At 37.3% G+C, this 19909-nt stretch overlaps 1 protein-coding gene across 5 annotated transcripts; it reads left to right on the forward strand.

Annotated features, from left to right (window-relative positions):
* The first annotated feature begins 1952 nt into the window (after positions 1 to 1952).
* Positions 1953 to 18091, forward strand: zbtb45 (zinc finger and BTB domain containing 45). 5 transcript variants are annotated; one of them, XM_044113571.1, is made up of 6 exons: positions 1953 to 1996; positions 3900 to 5249; positions 5607 to 5741; positions 8431 to 8571; positions 9423 to 9696; positions 10673 to 18091. In XM_044113571.1, exons 2-6 carry the CDS (start codon positions 4170 to 4172, stop codon positions 11089 to 11091), a joined length of 2049 nt encoding a protein of 682 aa, XP_043969506.1. In that variant the 5' UTR covers positions 1953 to 1996; positions 3900 to 4169; the 3' UTR covers positions 11092 to 18091. The 5 variants fall into 5 exon arrangements, with proteins under 5 accessions (XP_043969506.1, XP_043969505.1, XP_043969502.1 ...); XM_044113570.1 differs by having other exon boundaries at positions 1954 to 2028; XM_044113567.1 differs by lacking the exon at positions 1953 to 1996 and adding an exon at positions 2093 to 2363.
* The last annotated feature ends 1818 nt before the right edge of the window (positions 18092 to 19909 follow it).

Genomic DNA, 19909 nt, shown 5'->3' on the forward strand with positions numbered 1-19909 from the left:
GTCTGAAAAACAAGCCATTTCAAAAACCTCCCAATCAATTAATGAGTCCCATTCAACGTGCACTGCACCGTTACCTAGCAACCCCAGTGATGCCCAGACTGTTACCTAGCAACGCAAGCGGAGCTCCAGCTCATTTTCTATTTAAAAAAGTTTCTTAAGATCATCAGAGGTCAACCGACCTCTCTGCCCCCTGCTCACATTTACAAAATCAAAGTAATTTGGTGTCAATCAATTCACACATTTCCCTCTAGGGGCTAAAATTGATGTTTAAAGGTTTTTTTTTTTTTTTTTTTTTTTTTTTTAGAGTAAGTGCATTTATTTAAAGTTTTTCTTATGACCATTAAATAATTTGACTGAATATAACATAAGGAGAAATTTCATTGATGATTACTCTTTGACATTCAAAATAAATTATTTTAATAATGCAAAAGATATGCCCTAATCCCCAATGATTACCAAAATATTTAAATTTTTTAGATTAGACTTCTGATCAGTACAGGGAATCGTTTCCAACTTGATGCCACCATCTTGAAAATGGAGCATACTGATGGATTTTCCTTTATGTTTCCGTATGGAGGGCTGAAATAATCTTAACCTCAATCCAGTTTCATCACCTGCTTCTTAATTTTGGTTCCTAAATCCAAAATTTTAAAGTGATGAGTTTTCTATATTCTATTTCTACCACACTAACCAATATTTTTTTTATAATTTAATGCACACAAAGGTACTTTAATTCTTCTAAACAAGCAGTAAAAAAGAAAAAAAAAAAACCTAATGATTGACTTAATCCATGTCTTACATTCTGTAACATACCTGTTAATTCTATAACCAGCAGTTAATATCAGTTGGTTATTCTCCAAAGAGCCCTGCATCAAAAATATGAAATCCTAAAGAATAAATGCTTCAAAATTACTACTTCATAAAGCAGTGTGCTATGAAATTAAAATATGTTAGAAACTTAGCAGCAACCGCAATAATTTTTGCTTCTCTTTGAAAAAGACCAACTTACAATTAACATTTTTGTTTTATACTGTTTCTGTGAACCTGTTGTGTTTTTTCTCCAAGGTTATCATAAATCTCAGAGTGTTAACATCCCTGCCGCTATTTGTATAGTTTTTCACTTTTCAAATAACATTCCTGCTATTATTTGCACATTCTTGTTTGCCGTTTTATCCTCACTTTTTGTAGTCTGTTGTTTTTATTCACTGCATGCACATTTTGTTCATCTTTTTTATTTGTTCTCAGTTGCACATTTCTTTGAGTATACTATATTTAATAATTGCACAGTAGTTATTTAAAAAATGCTGTATGCTGTAAGTGTGTCCTTAGTGTATAGGATGTTGTACTTGTTTTTGTATTTTTAGTTTTGTGTAAATCTATACTCTTCTTTTCAAAGCCCGTTACAACTAAAAACTAGAGATGCATCAGTACAAAACGTCAGGCTGATATCGACACTCTGTATTAATATTGATATAATGGTCAACCAATATATTTCACTACTATTTTGACACCTTTGGAAGAAAAAAAACAGAAACAAATGGCAATAATATAAAAATAAATAAATATGGACCCAGTTAAAAAAAAATTATCATAATACGATACCGATGTTGGTGCCGATATATCTTGCATCCCTAGTAAAAACATCCTATTTGTGTTCTTGTTGAATTTTAAGAAAAGTCAAGCTCAAAATGTCAGAAATTTCTAATTTGTGGTTTCTAGGAATCCTTGTGTTGTATTTAAACCCTAATCCACAGGTGTCAAACTCCAGCCCTGGAGGGTCGTAGTCCTGCAACTTCTATATGTGCCTCTGCTGCACCACCTGAATAGAATAATTAGGTCATTAAGGTTCTGGAGAACTGATCTACACAAGGAGGAAGTAATTAAGCCATTTCATTCCAGTGTTTTGTACCTGTGGCACATCTAAAAACTGCAGGACACCGATCCTCCAGGACTGGAGTTTGAGACCCCTGGTCTGTACGTTTTTCTTGTCTTTCAGGTATGCTTACTTGAAGGTGTGTGGGTGTCTAGGTATGTTTCTTTGCATTTCTAGGTATTATCTTAAAGTGTGTGTGGGTTTGTAAAAAAAAAAAAAAAAAAAAAGGTATTCGTCCCACTTTGCAGAAAGAGTCTGCTTGTAGTTTCTTTGAGTGCATAGAAACACCTACAGCTGTGGTTTAGTTGACGTTGAAAAAAACCCCTCATTTTCTGTCTGCCTGTGTGAAGCTGAATGCGTGCGTGAGTGTGTGAGTGCTTTGGTGTTTGTTGGAGCTCCAACCAGACTGGGTGCGTTACGTGCGGGCTTCCTGCTGCATCCATCTGACACCAAACTAACACGCGCCGAACTGTCACCATCCATTTCCCCGGTGAGTAGCTGGGATTTAACGACACGCAATGACACCTTGAATATATTCAGCTCCAGTCTGTTGTTGACGCGCTTCAAACATTGGAGAACGCAGGCTGCGTTAGCCGTCGGCAGGCTAACTTTACTAGTTGTGTCTTTGGGCTAGTAGTCTAGCTTGGTTAGCATTGGTTAAAGCGTAGGAGGAACCTTCAATAGGCAGTTTGGTGATACTAGGTAAGCTGCCATTTGTAGTTATAAGTCTAATGCTTTGATTTGTGTTATGAAAAAAAATACAAAATCGCGGCTTGCGTGTAGATTTTCTGCAAATTTCCGTGCCAGGACTACATGGCTAATGTCAACAGCTAGCGCTAGCCAGTGTTAGCCCGTTACCGATAACCTGTTTGCTCACTTCTGGCGCTGACGGTTGGCAATTATTAACATTTCCAACAGACAAAACCTTCACAGATTCCATCAACGACGGTTTGCCATTTGTTACAAACTACTACCTCGGTCCTCGAGCTTTTCTTTTCACAGCTAACGGTCGTTTTTTGTGTGGGTTTTTTTTTCTTTTCTTTCCCCTGTCTTTGCGTTTCGGCACCGGCCACCCGCTGTGCGGAACGGCCAACTATGCTGACCCGAAGAGCCGCCGGACTCGCGCAACGCACGTGCTGTCATTTGTCCGATACAGGTGTTCGCGAGGATGCACGCGACTAATTTGATGATTAACCCGTAGACGCTCAGGTGCTCACCTTTTCAACCTTCAGGCGTGTCCGCAGTAACCAGACAGAAAATGAGACATATACGAGTATTTGTTTGGATTTTTTTTTTATTTTTTATTCTAACTGTTTGATATCTTTAAAATTAATGTTTTTATGCGTCATTAAAGCCTGAAACTCAATGAGCTCAACAATTTTCTACCTCACTAGTGGATTTATGAGGCCTTTTGTGGGTAGAATACCCAAAAATTGTACTTGAGTAAAAGTAGCACTACTTCAATATACTTTTACTTAAGTAGAAAGTAGCTGTCTAAGAAATTACTAAAGTAAGTAAAAAAAAGTATTTGGTAAAAAGTCTACTCAAGTACTGAGTATATGATAAATAATTAATCATTTAATATTTAAAAACTGCATAATCAGATGGACAAAAACATAAAGTTAAGTTGAAATTTTTTTATTTTAAGGATGAAAATGACAATTCGTATAAGTAATGAAAAATAAAGTTGGGCAAAAGAAAAATTTTCCAAATCGGTTTCTTTCAACAACAAATTTCCAAAACTTTAACAAACACTGCAGGTGTGTGTCTGGTTAATTTTTGGTTAAAACATGTTAGTTTTTTAATCGGTGAATAGAGAATCCAGAAATTTTACTCAAGAGTAGAGATACTTCATAATAAAATTACTGAGGCAGAAGTAAAAATTCTCCTAAAAGTAAATGTAATTGAATAAATGTAACTTGTTACTACCCAACTCTGTTCAAAGATGCAAAGAATTTTTTTCTTATGAAATGTAAACTGTCATGCTTATTATGCATTAATGTAAATTTTAACTGTGCTTTAATAGATTTTCCAGATGAAAGTGAAGCTGTTTGGAACGACCACCTGACTTCACATTAACAAACGCAGCTCCTCCTGCGCTTCACCGCCCAGATCCTCCATCGCACTCATGACGTTTTGAGCCGAAGCGGCCGCTCTGTGGCCCCGCGCACCGCATCCGTTTCCCTCTCCGTCCTCCTCACACCTCAAGCTGACGCAAAACCCGAGGCACCTGACCCCCCTCCCCCAGCCCCACTCCCACCCCCACCCGGTCCCCAGCGACTCTCCGTCCCCGGCCATGGTGTCCGGCACGGAAACCGTGCACTACATCCACCTGCACAATTCCAGCCAGTCGGTGCTGGAGGCCCTGCGGACGCAGCGGCGGGAGGGGCTCTTCTGCGACGTGACCGTCCGGATACACGACGCCTCCTTGCGAGCCCACGCCTGCGTCCTGGCGGCCGGGAGCCCGTTTTTCCAGGACAAGCTCCTGCTGGGGCACTCTGAGATTTCCGTGCCGCCCCTGGTACCTGCGGAAACAGTGAAGCAGCTCGTGGATTTCATGTACAGCGGCTCCCTGGTGGTTTTGCAATCGCAGGCCCTCTGCATCCTGACGGCTGCCAGCATCCTGCAGATCAAGACGGTCATTGATGAGTGCACTCAGATCATCTCTCAGAGGAAGGCGGCGGCGGAGGCGGCGAGTGCAGCTGCAGCAGCAGCCGCAGCAGCTGCAGGGACAGGAGCCGGAGGAGGGATGCTTGCTGGAGTTCTCCCAAAACAGGAAGAGCGTGGCCTGAGCAAAGGGAGGGAGAGCGGCAGCAGTGGGAGCTGCTCTGTTGGTAGCGCAGGTGGGGTTGGAGGTTATGCAAACTTCTCTAATTTCATGACAGAATGTGGGGCTAGCAACATGCCCGGTGGTTTGGGGGGCTCCAACGTCGGCATCAGTGACAGTGGGCCGGGTCCCATGGATCAAAGTAGCACTGTTAGCCTGATGGCGCTGGGGGAGATGGGGCCCAGCTCGATGTGCGGCGGCGGAGACGGGATGGCCCCCGGTTCCGGCCCGGTTCTCATGAAGCAGACCTCCAGCTGCACTCAGGACGTCCGGTACAAGCTGCGAGACCTGCTGGTGCAGACCGCCAACGGAGCCGGCACCAGTAGCACGGGAAGCCTGTCGGCGGGCTGCAGCTCCGGGGTGGGCAGCGTGGACAGCGTTGGCAGGGACAGCCTCCGTGGCAATGCTGCTGACCTCTCCGACGACCTGGTGGGGATGGACCGCTACAGCGAGGAGGAGGACCTGGACGGGAGGGAGCGGGGAAGAGACGGAGACAGAGACAGGGGGGCGAGCCACAGCCGCAAGCAGAGGCAGCCGCTAAGACTCCAGGTAGGGGGATAAGGGAAAGGGTTGCTATGGTTACAGCTTTCAGGCATGCAGAGCTGCAACATTTTCCTTTGCTTTCTTTATATGCTTTTCCCTCTTCTCGCACTGCATTGGCGTATATTGCAGAGATGTTTCTCCACTTTGCACAATTGTATCTATTGTCTCTACTCCAGTAGCAGCAGCCTTGGTAATCTATGGACTTCTGCATATTAGCTGTAAGTGCCTGGTGCTCATTAGGAGCAGCTTGCAGCCTGGACAGTGCCACTGTCCTTACTGACTTTTTTTTTTTTTTTCCTGCTGCCTTTTTTTAGCTCTGTCGTCAGTTGTTGCATGGATTGACGTGGACCTTCCTGTTTTCAGGTGCTGGGAGGAGAGGGAGTCGTGGTTAAAGATGAAGGCGTGCAGGACTCGGATGGGACCGTCTATTCCCTGGAGGACGGGAGGCGGGACCAAGAGCAGGAGGGCGCCCAGGACTCCATGGCCAGCTTCGGACAGGTATGCTGGTTTTTAACGAGGAAATGCAGCAGTCGAAGGCTAAAATTTGAGATTTTTATTAATAATTCAGCATCTGCTACATGAAGGAGGCTATTGCTTCTGCATTTAAAATGTGGAGCATGGATTTTTGCAGAAAATGTACACATAAAAAGGGCTTTTTTAATTTATTTTTTTCCAGGAATCATCTTATTAATGTGCATGGTGGCGAACATTGCAGCCTACATAAAGAACATCTGCCACTCTGTCAAAAGGTTCCAGCTTTGTCTTCAGTTTTCTGTGAAGCTCTGCACCAAGTCTTTATTAGAAATGAAGTAAAGTGCACAAACAGGCAGATCTTCACAGATTATTTTTTTACTTTTCAGCAGGACGTGGTGGAAAGCAAAGTTCATTATGACTCATCTCTATGCTACATGAACTATAATAACCATAGGTTAAGATCTGTTAGGGCTCATTTAATTTATTTTCAATGTAAACGAGCCAGTATGATATCTTATCAAGTAAAGGAAGTTGTGGCTTACTAGTATATAGAAAAGAAAACAGAAAATAATTTTTAGAGTTCAGATATTAGGCAGTTTTTTGCATCTCAAATTGGGGAATAGCTTTGTTAAAAACTAGCAGTTAAAAAAAAAAACAAAAACCTTTTTCACCTCATTTTGACTCCCAGTCCTCAGGGGAAACTTTTTGATGTGTCTCTGCCTCAAGAAACCTGAATCAAGTGAAGCTGCAGCAATTAATCAAATTAATTGTCTACTAATTTAGTAATTGATTAATCAGATACTGGAGTATACAGACTCAAATAAAAGCAGTTGCTGAAAAAAGAACATATTCAGGGCAGGAATTAAGCCAAAACTGCAACAAATATCTATAAATTTTGTATTTAAGATAAAAAAAAAAACCTTTGATGGAGAGATTTACATCCATTCTCAAAAGCAGAACAACTGTGGGGAAAAAAAATGGATGTTGTTTAAATTCAGATTCAAAAATACTTTATTGATCCCAAAGGAAAATTAAATGTTGTAACTCATTAATTCAGATTTTTCAAAATGTTATTGGTGATGGTGATGGCTGTTGGCAGGAAAGTTCAGGTCTGTATTACAGCGAATCTGAAGAAGCTTCTGACTGAAGACCAGATCTTAGATTACATCTAATCTAAAATAAAATAAGTTCATAATTCTTGCTGAAAAGTTAGTTTTATCTTATTTCAAATGTACTAAGATATTTTCTCTAGAAACTAGACCAAAAATGCGTGGCAAGATTTTTTTATTTTTTATTTTTTTGTTCTGTGAATCATTTGTTCCCTTTCATATGTGGTACATTTGCAGTTTTAGTCGTTTTATACTCGACTTTGTCCATGGATTGTTTATACCAGCCAGACGGACCTTCTGCCATCTTTACCTGGTTCAGTCTTTGAAAACGGCTGTAATCTTGTAACAGAAGTGGATTATACGAAATATTAACATCTTAATAAAATCTTATGTTTTTTGCTTTCCTTTTTGTAATCAGTTGGTGCCAAAGGCGATGGATATGATTAACTGCACAGATTGTAAATGAGATGATAATTAGTTTAACTTGCATAATTAGAAAGAGAAAAAGCAGGGTTCACCAACACAATTTGCATTCAGATTGTGTGGGAGCCGAGTCTTGACGGGGATGATTTTCTCCTTTGTTCATGTCGTTTTTTATTGTCATAAACAGAAGAGAGGTAACAATTGACAATAAACCTGTTTGGATATTTTATTTCTAATTATTGTGTAATGTGTACAGGTGGTAGAGAACCCAGTAATTGTACTCAAGTGAGAGTAGCTCTACTTCAACATATTTTCACTCAAGTAAAAATAAAAAGTAGCCATCCAAGAATTTAATAAGAGTAAAAAAGTACTTGGTAAAAAGTTTATTCAAGTACTGAGTAACTGACCAAATTATCAATCATTTGATATTTAAAAATTGCATAATCAGATGGACCAAAATATGAAGTTTAGTGGAAATTTTGTTATTTTAAGACCAAAAATGACAATAAATTTAATGAAGCATTATTTATTTTCCTAATCACATTTCAAAATGTAACTATTGGTAAATAAAAATGTCACTTTGTGTATATTTAGCATATTTATTAAATTTAGATTAGAATATTACAAGAAGCATCACAAAAGTTGAATTATGTTCTTCATCATCATCACCTTTTTTTTAACGGAGTTAAATATCAAATCTGTAAATATGTTCTCTACTTAGTGTTCTGATTATTTTATATTACCTAAGCAAACTTAGTTTACTGTAGAGAATATCTTTTTATTTCTTTTTGATGGAAACCTAACAACATTTTTTTTTTTTTTTTTTTTTTTTTTTTAAGTTCGTTATCTTCAATTTCTCTTGATGAGTTCAGGTAAACTGAGTAATTTTGTGTAACAGCAATAATCTTTCCTTTGAAACAGTTGAAATCTTGAGGCAGCGTAATGTAGAAACAAATAAAGAATCACATTTTTTTATATGTTGAATCTTTCAATTAACCATTAGAATTCGAGTTAATTTGCATTTGGCTCCTTTTACTTTGATGCCCTTAAATAAAATCCTTAATTACAGCAGATCTGTTTTAATCCAGGGGCTGAAGCTAAACTATGAAAACAAGTAAATGTTTGATTTTCATCTGTTTGTCTTTTAGATAATTTATGTGGCCTTTTTGTGTGGATTTTAGGATTTCTATGATGACCACGGGGTTTTCTCAGAGAGTTTCTGGCCTCAGAGTGAACCTCCTCAAGCCATGACGTTTAATCCCAGAGGAAGGGTCAACAAGCCGCTGACTCCGCCTCCATCCTCGCAGTCCATCAACAACCAGGTCAGTGCCCCGTGTCACATACTGTCAATACAGCAAAGACAAATATGACTGAAGAAAATCTTTCTAAAGTTTGAAAATTGTAAAAATCTGGTTGAAGATATAACACTTTGGATGGGAGTAGCTTGTCAACAAATAAACAATCTAACCTTGGGGATCAATAAAGTATACTCTGAACCTGATGTAGCTGTAACATTAAAAAGTGTTAATCTGCATCAAATTCTAGAGTTGAGCTCAGGGTGGCCGCTCGGAGTCCTTCAGACGGCTGTAAATGTGCCCTGTGCCGCACTTTGGACACCCTGCTGTAGACGTTTGTCTCTAGAGACCAAAGCTAATAGTTTGTGGTGAGCTATTCCTCATGTGTTAGATAATAAATAAAATATATACTGAGACAGAGATATGATCAATAGAAAATACAACTGATAGGATATTCAATATATCTATATTCACTGAAATCTGATCCAGAACCATAAGGCATTCTGGGAAATGTAGGCAAAGGAAAGGCTTTAGGCACTCAACCTCTCATGGCCAGCTGAGCTATGCTGGTGGAATCAACTAACTCACCCACTCTTTGGTTACCTAGCAACTCACTCACTCTTTGGTTACCTAGCAACAACAGAACAGTTGAGTGACTGGCACAGCAGCAGTTTTGCCTCATAATTGCTTAAAAATGTATAAAAACAATGGGCAAGGAGTGAAAACAGTGGATAGAGGAGGAAAAGTCACGTCATTATTAGTATTTCATATATTTAGAATAATAATTAACAATATGAAATGCTTATATTTTGACAGGTTTTTCAGCCATAGATCCCTGTCTTACGATGATCTGTCCATATTCTGTTGCTCCTCCAAAGCTTCTTTTCCAGTACCCAGTGAGCCACTCACAGCCTCCTCCATTCTACGTGGGAGGACCCATGGGAGGGATGGACAACATGGCGGGAAGTGAGCCGTCCCAACAGGCTCCGCCCCCTGCGCCGATGACCCCTGTCCCCACTTCTTCAGCGTCCTCCTGTTCGGCAGGGCCCTCTCCTTCCTCCCAGGGATCTGAGACCTCGTTCGACTGCACGCACTGTGGCAAATCTTTGCGATCCAGGAAGAACTACAGCAAGCACATGTTTATCCACTCGGGTGAGTTCTGCTTTTGTAAGGCAAGGCAACTTTATTTATAAAGCACCTTTCAGCCAAAGACAATTCAAAGTGCTTGTACAAAAAGTTAAAACAAGAAGATGGTTATAATAAAATAACATCAAAAATCAAGCAGATTAAAAATAGACAAAGTGAACATTAAAAAGATTGAATAGAATTAAAAATTAAAAGACTAGGTAACTTCAAATTAAAAGGTTTTTAAATAAACTCAAGGTAGGGGCAGTCTTACAATGAGCAGGAAACTTATTCCAGAGGGTGTTGGAGCATAAAAACTAAAAGCTGATTCACCATGTTCAGTTCTGACTCTCGGAATAGTTAGTAGTTTTCATTCTGATGATCTTAAAGGTCTGAGTGGTAAATATGGTTGAAGAAGATCAGAAATGTAGTCTGGGTTTCTACTAGGAAGTGCTTTGTAAACCATTAAGGAGATTTTAAATTCTATTCTATGAGCAACAGGCAGCCAGTGCAGTTATCTTAGAACTGGACTGACATGTTGATCTCTTTTTGTTTTAGTAAGGACTCTTGCAGCAGCATTCTGGAGAAGCTGGAGCTGTCTTATTGCTTTTATTTAGATAATCCAGTAAAAATGCAATTGCCGTAATCGAGTCTACTAAAAACAAAGGCATGAACTATTTTATTTATTGCGATAACTTATCGCAATAAATGATGATATTTATTATTTATTGCGATAACTTATCGCAATAAATGATGATATTTATTATTTATTGCGATAACTTATCGCAATAAATGATATTTATTATTTATTGCGATAAATAAATTATGATATTTATCATATATTGCGATAAATAAATGATGATATTTATCATTTAGTTTGCTGGATTTTTTCGTCCCCCAAAATTTGTCATTGTGACAGACGTAGTAACTAAATACTACCCAACTAATTTACACATGCATTCCTTTTGAACTGAGTAAATGATAAATATTTTTTGTCTTTTAGGTCAAAAACCTCATCAGTGCTCCATCTGTTGGCGCTCCTTCTCCCTGCGGGACTACCTCCTCAAACACATGGTGGTGCATACTGGCGTCCGGGCCTTCCAGTGCACCATGTGCGGCAAACGCTTCACACAGAAAAGCTCCCTCAACGTGCACATGCGCACCCACCGTGCCGAGCGCACCTTCCAGTGCAATGTTTGCCACCGGGCATTCACCCACCGCACCTTGCTGGACCGCCACGCCTTGCAGCACGCCCACCACGCCCCGCAGACCCTCGGCCCGGGTCAGGGACGTGGAGCCGACATGACCTCACCTACCAAGCACAGTCCTCCAGGTATGGGAGGAACCTCAGGTATGGCTGGCTCAGCTGCTATGGTTGGCAGCATGCCGAGCATGTCCAGTCATGGAGCTTCCTCCACCTAAATATGGGAGGAAACGGGAGAAAGGGAAATTCAGGGGAGAGGAGGAGGAAAATAGTTAGCTCATTCCTCAAACCAACGCTTAACACTTTTAATTTTATTTTTTTTTTTTTTTCATTATTTGGTGGTAATGGCGCTTACAGCAGGGGTGTCCAAACGTATCGCCATGTAGGCCAAAAATATAGATTCAAAAGGCCAAAAACACCAAACATGAAACCAATCAAAGAAAAGTAGCCCTATACATATTATAGATCCAAAATTAGGGCATTTGTAGACAGAAAAAAAGGATAAAATTTTCAACAAAAACTCAGAAATGTTGCCATTAATCTGAGACATTTTCTAGAAAATTTTAAAATTTTCTTGAAAAATTCTCAAAAGAATTTAAGAAATTTTGTAGAAAGTTTCTGATATTAATCTAAAAGTTTTTTTTTGTTTTGTTTAGAAAATTTTTGAGATTACCCTCAAATGTTTTTGGTGGAAATGTGCAACATTTTTTTATCTTCCACAAAAGCCCTTATACTCCTCTGTAGATTTTACATGTTTACTGTATTATAAAAACAAATCCAGTTTTCAGTTTCTTTTGGGCTCGATTGAATAAATTTTCAGTAATAAGAACAGAATCTGGGTTACTTTGTTTCAAACAGTTTGCTATTTAAACCGAGTTTAAGAAGGAATAAAACCTGATTTGGTGGCGGCAAAGTTGGCTTTTCTGTAAAAGTTTGTGTTTTTAAAACCATGTTTTAACAAAAGGTAAAACCAAACCCAAAGTATTGGGTTGTACTTTACATTTTCCTGTGTAGGAAAATGTTGTTGGTGACAATTTTTCACCTTGGTTACAAATTAAAAGTCTGCATCTACGGGTCAAATTTTAATCACATTTGAACTGCAGATGTGGGCCGCACAAAATCAGTCCAAGGGCCACAAATGGTCCCCGGGCCTCACGTTGGACACCCCTGGCTTTCAGGCTTACATGTCTTATTGCATTAGCTTAACTCCACCTTCAGTCAGGGTTTGAGGGTTTAGGAGAAAAAGATGTTCAGTTCCCAGAAAGCTATAATAATAGTTGTAGCCTGATTATTTTTTATTTTTATTTTTTTCCTGTTTTGCGATGTATTGCTAAGAGCAAAGTGGTAAATCCAGCACGTGTATGAACAGCGCTTCAAAAAGTATTGAATTAAACATTTTTGTAGAATAGTGCAGAAACCCTGTTTCATAAAGTCCAGAGAGATTATGAGTTCCATTCACCTTCGATGAGTTTCATTCAGGATCGGTTCTCTTTTATCTGTTTAAAGCCATTTCTAGTCGGTGACCAGTTGGATGTTTCAAGTGAAATATAAAGTATCGGGGTTATTTTGGTGGCAGAGTTGACTGAATAACTGTTTTTAAAAGCTCACCATTGCAAAAACCTCTCAAAGAATGTTCTTTACTAATCTAAGAAGTCTTTTTAATGATATTCTAGAAAAGGTATTGAAACTCCCAAACACAAATTAGTTTTTCTGTTTGGATAACACTGTTTTAGAAGCTAATATATGCAACAAGCGGCTAGATGTCTGTTGGTAAAATAAACAGCAGGCTAGGGACCAGGGACGCTAACACAGATGATAAACAACACAATGTAAGCTTGTTGCACCTTTATTACATTAGCTCTAATAATAAAACGGCCATATATTACATTAATAGTAATATAATTTTTAAATGAAAGCAATTAATTTCATTTTAAGCATTTTTTAAAACTTCCTGCTTCGACTTCATACCCATAAACAAAGGATTTCATATCCCTTTAATAGTTTCAGATAATTTTATTTCTCTTGTGTTTGACTTTATGATTATGGGTAATATTTTTTGAAGCAGAAAATTTGATTTATCACCTCGGCATCACTAACATCTCAGATAAATTGTTCAAACTTAATCATATGTACGCTAATGAAGCGTTAACTTGTGAGTTGACAATGAATTTGAAGATCTGTTCACATGATTAAAGAACTTTATCTTTAGAATGTGTGCAGCAGATTTATATGAAATTGAAAGAGTCACTAGCTGCGTCTAAATTGACAAAACTGCGCAATTTGATATTTTGGAAATAAATCTGCTTAATGGAAACATGCCAACTTAAAAAAAAACATTTTTCAATAAAAGATTTTGGCACTTTGATAAAGTGTTTTATTTTCAGTCAGATCAAAATTGGTTTATTTGACTGATTTTGCATCACATGATCAACAACCGGATATTACTACTGGTGGAAACCAGGAAAAAGACGAGGACAGGAAGTCACAGGAGGATTATGGCGTGTTGGTTTTTTAAGGATTTAACCAACGTTTTCACATTTGGTTTTAATTGTTTCTTATTAAATGGAAACAGCTACTGCGAAGTTGTGTGTTTTTTACTTAAATGGACTATCGACAAAGTTTGGCACACATTTGGAATGGAATTAAAATCATGCTTGAAAAAATGTGTTTGCGTAATAAATCTTTACAAAAAACATGTTAGTAGGTCTATCACAATAAATTTTGCTGCATGATAAATTATCCAGAAGTTATTGCGATAAACAATAATATTGTTTTGAGACCATTTTCGAGTAATACAGCTGGAATGAAATAATGCAAGAAGACCCTCTCAAAGATCAATAAACTTTAAATTCCAATGAAAATTTTAATTCAGTGAACTGGAAGACATTTTAAATATCCAAAATAAATAAACAAAACAACAGAAACGGCAAATAATATTAATCGGAAAGTCTCTGTAAACAAAATTTTTCTTCAAAAAAGGGCTAGTTGAGACCAAGGAAGAAGAATTTTGTCCTCCAGTTTTTGGTAGAAAGAGAGAAAAGAAAAAACCAATTAATCAGATTATGGAAATTATTGAGCTCATTTTAATTTAGCATGCGATTAATAAATGTTACGTCAGATTCCAACCACTTCCTGTCGTCTTCTTTGTTGTTTCCACCAGTAGTAACATCCCGTTGTTCGTCATGTGACCCTGTAATGCTAAAAAAAAAAAAAAAGGTTTCCATTGCCGTTTTGTGGAAAAACACTAATTTTGGTGCAGCTGAAAAACCACTTCATCCTAACGAAAATATGTTTTTTTTTTGTTTTTTTTTGTTTTTTTTTTTTAAATTAGCATGTTTCCATTGAGTAACTTTACTTTCATAATTCCAATTTTTGCCAATTTTAAGGTCAATGGAAACGCAGCTAGTGAGGAAAGTTGGTGTTTACAAGCCAACGCAGAACATTGTTACTTCCCTGTACTCATTTATTTTACTTTTCCTGGGGCCCCCTCCTGGCCTGGAGGCCCTATGTAGTGGCTTAGTTCACTTGTGCCTTGGGCCAGCTCAGCATTGGCATCAAATAAGCACACTCCCTTACGGGGGAAAAGAAAACAAAACAGACAATAGAAAATTTAAATGATCATTTACTGGTTGTATTTATTAATCAATTCATTCTTTTATGGAGGAAAGCTGTGTTTGTACCGAAAACATTCAGGTAGGAAGCGACCAAAACTGTAAAGCGAAATGGTAAAGTGGTGAAATGACCGCCAACCCCACCTGTAACACTATTACTCCCCGCATAAAACATGTATATAAATATGTAAATAATAAAAAGTGACTCCTGAAGGAACTGAGTTGAAGGTGAATGGAACCTGGGATTATTCAGGAACAAACCAGGGCGACACATGGTGCTTTTTTTAGGGATGTGTTGATGCAGATGAAGCAGTGAGACTACAGGAAATCATTGAAGTGGGTGGGTGGGATTATAGGGAGGGGGTGGGGGGGTTACACTGTAAGACGCAGCACAGCAGAGTGAATGAAATTCACCTTGATCTGTCTGAATGCTTTGTAAGATTTTCCACAGGCGCCAGCAGTCAGCCCCGGCATCATATACCTCGAATTAAGACGGAGCATCTGAAAAGCTCAGAGGAACACTAGTTTCTCTTTTATGTTGTTTAGGGAAACATTTCAGCATGTTTTACACACACACACACACACCGACAATTACCTCAGTGGTCCAAAGACAGGCATTATGCTTCGCATCTTTAAGCTACATCAAACGAAGAAATGGTGAAAACTAAAGCTAAAATAGAGCCATTTGCCTTTCCTTTCTTCTTCTTCTTCTTTCTGAACGCTTCAAACGTTCTATGTAAAGATTCTTGCTTATTATAAAACCCAGTTTGCTTGTTGCTCATGTGATTCTTTGGTGTAGAGCAATTTAAAAAAAAGAAAACTTTTAGAGGATTTTCAACATGGAGAAATAATTGAAAAATCTGCGATTCTTATCAGGTTTTTTTTCTTGTTGAGTGTTTGGCTGTTTGTCTTTGGAGACTCTGGCTAACAATTCATGGGAAATGATTGTTGTTTTAAAAAATTACTAAAAGCTTTTCCAACAGCACTATATATGTAAAAAAAAAAAAACTTTTTAATGTTTAGATAAATTTAAATTTTAAATAAAAATGTACAATCACCCATACATGTTTTGACAAAACATGTCATAATGCTAGTACCACATTAATATTTATTACAATTTGATCTCTATGCACAATTAAGTTTGCACATCGCCTAGCTCTAGATATCTGTGTCCCCTTGAAGTATTTGGCCTAAGGTTGTTATTTTTATTTTTGAACACATTGAAGGTGATCTTTAAAAGACCCTTGGTTTCACAGTTTTTCGCTCACTTTCCCTTGATGTTTCTTAATAAAAACATTTTATGATGCGCAGGTTAAGCTTTGTACACAACAAAAATATAAAATCTTACCAAGAATTTTTGCTCTACTTTTAATGCAAAAATCTTTAATATGCTTGAAGTAAAACAAAACTAACTCACAAGTATCTTTTCAGAAGGAAATAGGAGCTTTCATTCATTAAGTTAAATTATTTTTTGATATGCATTAGAACTACCGTATTTCTCGCACTGTAGGGCGCACTGGAATAAAGGGTCTATTTTCGATCTTTTTTCATAATACAGCGCACTGGTCTATACGCCGCATTAAGCAAAACAAAACAGTGCGATAGCTGTCCTGGGGTGCTCCAGTATTAGAGTAATTACGTTTCGATGACCCAATTACGTAGTCAACCCCGGTTCTTACGGTAGTCTATTGACTTCCTCCCCCCACCTCTTACCTCTCACGGTTTTCGTCACACCTCCAGCATCGTCAAACCTCCTTCTTCCACGGACGGATACAGATTTCCCATATTCTTAACTCCAAAACTTGACAGTCAGTCAGTCAGTGAAAGCACGGTACGTATTACTCCGCGACGCTCCGGACTACGGTAGCCGTAATGTAATGCAACCAAAACATTTCGACATAGCGCCGTGAGCGCCGCGTACCACACAAAATCTCTTCGAGGTCACAAAAAAAAAATCATCCTTAATCCACTAGAAGGCGCTGTTTTACTCCAGATAAAGGCGCACTGTCCTTTTCTGATCAAATTATAGGCTTTTAAGTGCGCCTGATAGTCTAGAGATTATGGTAGTACTTTTTCTTCAATCTTAAGGAGTTATTGACTTAAAATAAGATGCTATATCTCACTGAAAAGCTTGTTTTAAGTAAATAACAAGTTAATATTAATCAAAGATGAGAAAAATGCCTTGTAAGTGAAATAATCTGCCAGTGGAACTAGTACTGATTTTTAAAATCAATATTAATGAATTATTTACTTATAACAATCTCACCTATCTTGCTGAAAACTTATTTGTAAGTTAGTACACTTAAAATAAGACAAAATTAACTTACAAATAACTTGAGTAAGATAAATTAGCCTGTTTTAATTAAATAATTACTTGATATTGATAAAAGATGGGAAAAATGTTATAAGTGAAATAATCTGCCAGTGGAAATATTCATTTATTTTTTTTTTAATAAAAATTACTAGATTATTTACTTAAAACAAGCTCCTCTATCTTGCTGAAAAGTTCCTTGTGATTTAGTTTTGTTTGATTTCAAGCATAATAATATATTTGCACTAAAAAAATAGACCAAAATTACTTAAGATTTTGTATTTTTACAGTGTAGGAACTATTCTTACTGACATATATGTAGATATTCTCAACAAGTGACAAACTTTGTGCTTGAGAACTTTCCAAGCAATTATATAATGTTTTAAAAAAATAAAATATTCCCTTTAATTAAGATTTTTATGTAAAAGTGAATCCATGTAAGACAAATCTGTAATTTTTGTTCCTTTTTTCTGCTTGGATTTCACTCTAAACATTGATATTTAATGTCCCACTCAGACATGGAAGAATGCTGCTTACTTTACTCAGAGCAGAACTGGCGGTATGAATTCAGCGGCTTCTCAACCAAAACTGCACATTCAGTGCTTTGTCTCTCCAGTCTTGTGTGTTTGAAAGGAAAAACAAAATCAAATAAATAAAAAGGAAAACAGTTTGGAGAAGCTAGACTGAAATTCTTTCAATTTGCCGTTCTGTATAAGCTATATATATATATATATAAATATTTACATTTTAAGCACATTTAAGCCAAACTTTTGGTGCTTTTTTTTTAGAAACATTTACCTCATTTGCCAGTTGCCAACGCCACACTGTGGTCAGGGTTCAGTAAATAAGCAGTGTTAAGCTGTTTCACAGGTTTGATCTATCCTCAGCAGTGGATGTGCTTTTGTTGCATTGTGTCTGTGGGGGGGAAACCCTTGTACAGTAGTGTAATATGTGTGCTTTGAAGCCATGTCAGCGCATTGTAACGTAGTGTATTATTATTATTACGCCTTTTATTTCTGTATTTTTGCTTTGTTGAGAGGAACGACAACTGTTTTTCTACATGAATATTTCTTTAACAGAGGTGAAATATGTCAGAAAAAGTCATTTTTTAAGCAAAAAAAAAAATAAAATAATTGAAAAAAAGGGTCATCTTACAGCTACATCTTTATGTATAAAAAGACTAATGGCATGATTTTAACTTTTTCCTAGAACTTAGATGTTGTTCTTGATGAATTCATTGACTTTGAAAAATTGAGTGATTTCAAAGATTTTTCTCCAAATAAAGAGTTCACTCTGGTTGTTTTTGTTCTTTTATTACATTTTTTATTGTTTTCATCAGTGAAACTGAAGGTTTGAATATCAGGATCTAATTTATTTTGCATTAAAAGTCTGTAAGAAACTGAATGAAAGCAATTTTATTCAAAAATACTTTAGAAAGCCAGAAGGCAAATAGCTCTCCAGTTATAAGTGAAATAATGTGACGGTGAAATCAATAGTTCTTCAACAATATTAAGGAATTATTGACTTAAAACAAGCTCAAATATTTCTTGCTGAAAAATTACTTGTAAGGTTGTTTTGTCTTATTTCAAGTGTGCTAAGATGTTTAACTAGACCACAAACACTTGGTGAGATTTTTGTGTTTTTGCAGTGAAACTGTTATTTGGCTTTTTCTTTAATTGTTCTCAGAATGAACCCAATTTCACTGCAAAAACACAAAATCTTTCAACGTATTTTTGGTCTAGTGTCCAGTGCAAATATCTTAGTTTTGTCTTATTTCATGCGTAATAACTTATAAGTAGCTTTTCAGGGAAATATAAGACCTTGTTTTAAATAATTCCTTAAAGTTTTAGTTCTACTGGAAGATTATTTAACTTGTAACAGGTAAAATGTCTTGTTATAAGTGAAATAATCTGCCAGTGGAAATAGAACTTTTTCATCAACAATAATAGATTATTGGCCTAAAAAAAGCTCTTGCATTTTGCTAAAAAGTCACTTGTTGCATAGTTCTTCCTTATTTCAAGTTTAATAACATATTTGTGCCAAAAACTAGAACAAATACTAGTAAGATTGTGTTTTTACAGCTTATAATAGCTTTTTTCTTCTGTTCAGTGATCAGAGAATGAACCCAAGTCTCTTCAATAAATACACATCAGATACCAAGAGAGACGTTTTCTCTTATTAATGGCAGGCTTGTATTATTAGAACATAAAATATTAATTTTTCTTCCTGCAAAAACACAAAATCTTGCCAAGTATATTTGGTCTAGGTTCTAGTCCAATTATCTTAGTTTGCTTGAAATAAGACAAAACTAACTTGCAAGTAAAGTTTCACCACTGTATAGAAGATTATTTGAAGTAAACAATTCCTTAATATTGATGAAAACGTACTAGTTATTGGCAGACTCTCTTATAACAAAACATTTTCCCCATGTTATGTTAAGTAATCTGAAAATGGATTTAGTGTTTTTTTCATCAATATTAACAAATTATTGACTTAAAACAAGCTCTTATATAGTGCTGAAAAGTTGCATCCCAGCCAGGACACCTAGGTGGGCCCCATATGGGGATAAATGAGAAGGTTTTGTTCCGGTGGCCCTACATGAATTTACCCAGATAGATTTTATATCTGAGCAAATTTAAAATCTAGGTTTTCTTTCTGGGTAAATTGTCATGGCAAATATCGCAGTATACTTTAAATAAGACAAAACATTACAACATTTCAGCATTTTGTCTTAAGTGCACTAAGACATTTGTAGTAGAAATTAAACCAAGTCTACATGGTAGGGGTTTGTGTTTTTACAGTCTATAAGCAGCTGTAGCGCTGATTCATCTGATGGTCCGTGTTTCCATGATGGTCCGTCCCAGGTGCCGTCCTGAGGCTCGAGCCTCAGAGGTGGTGGCTGTCTGTGGCTGCACTCCGGCCAGAAGGCATCTGTTACTCAATAACATCTGTTCCTGCTGCTCTCTTTCTCCCAGCATGCCGAGGGACATGCAGACTCTCCCTAGGGTGGTCTTTTGTGTGCTTCATTGTCAATTCCATCATTGTCTGCTGAAGTCTGTTCCACTAATGGCGCGGCGTTGTAAGCCGAACCAGAGGCCCCTGATGCCAGGCCGA

This window comes from Gambusia affinis, linkage group LG04 (genome assembly GCF_019740435.1).
Source record: "Gambusia affinis linkage group LG04, SWU_Gaff_1.0, whole genome shotgun sequence".
Lineage (NCBI taxonomy): Eukaryota > Metazoa > Chordata > Actinopteri > Cyprinodontiformes > Poeciliidae > Gambusia > Gambusia affinis.

What these genes read in the sequence shown, in the direction of transcription:
- zbtb45 (XM_044113571.1), top strand. Translation starts at nt 4,170, where the DNA reads ATGGTGTCCGGCACGGAAACCGTGCACTACATCCACCTGCACAATTCC. An exon ending in CCATGGCCAGCTTCGGACAG is followed by an intron (nt 5,742 to 8,430) that starts GTATGCTGGTTT and finishes TGTGGATTTTAG; the next exon opens with GATTTCTATGATGACCACGG. An exon ending in CGCAGTCCATCAACAACCAG is followed by an intron (nt 8,572 to 9,422) that starts GTCAGTGCCCCG and finishes GCTCCTCCAAAG; the next exon opens with CTTCTTTTCCAGTACCCAGT.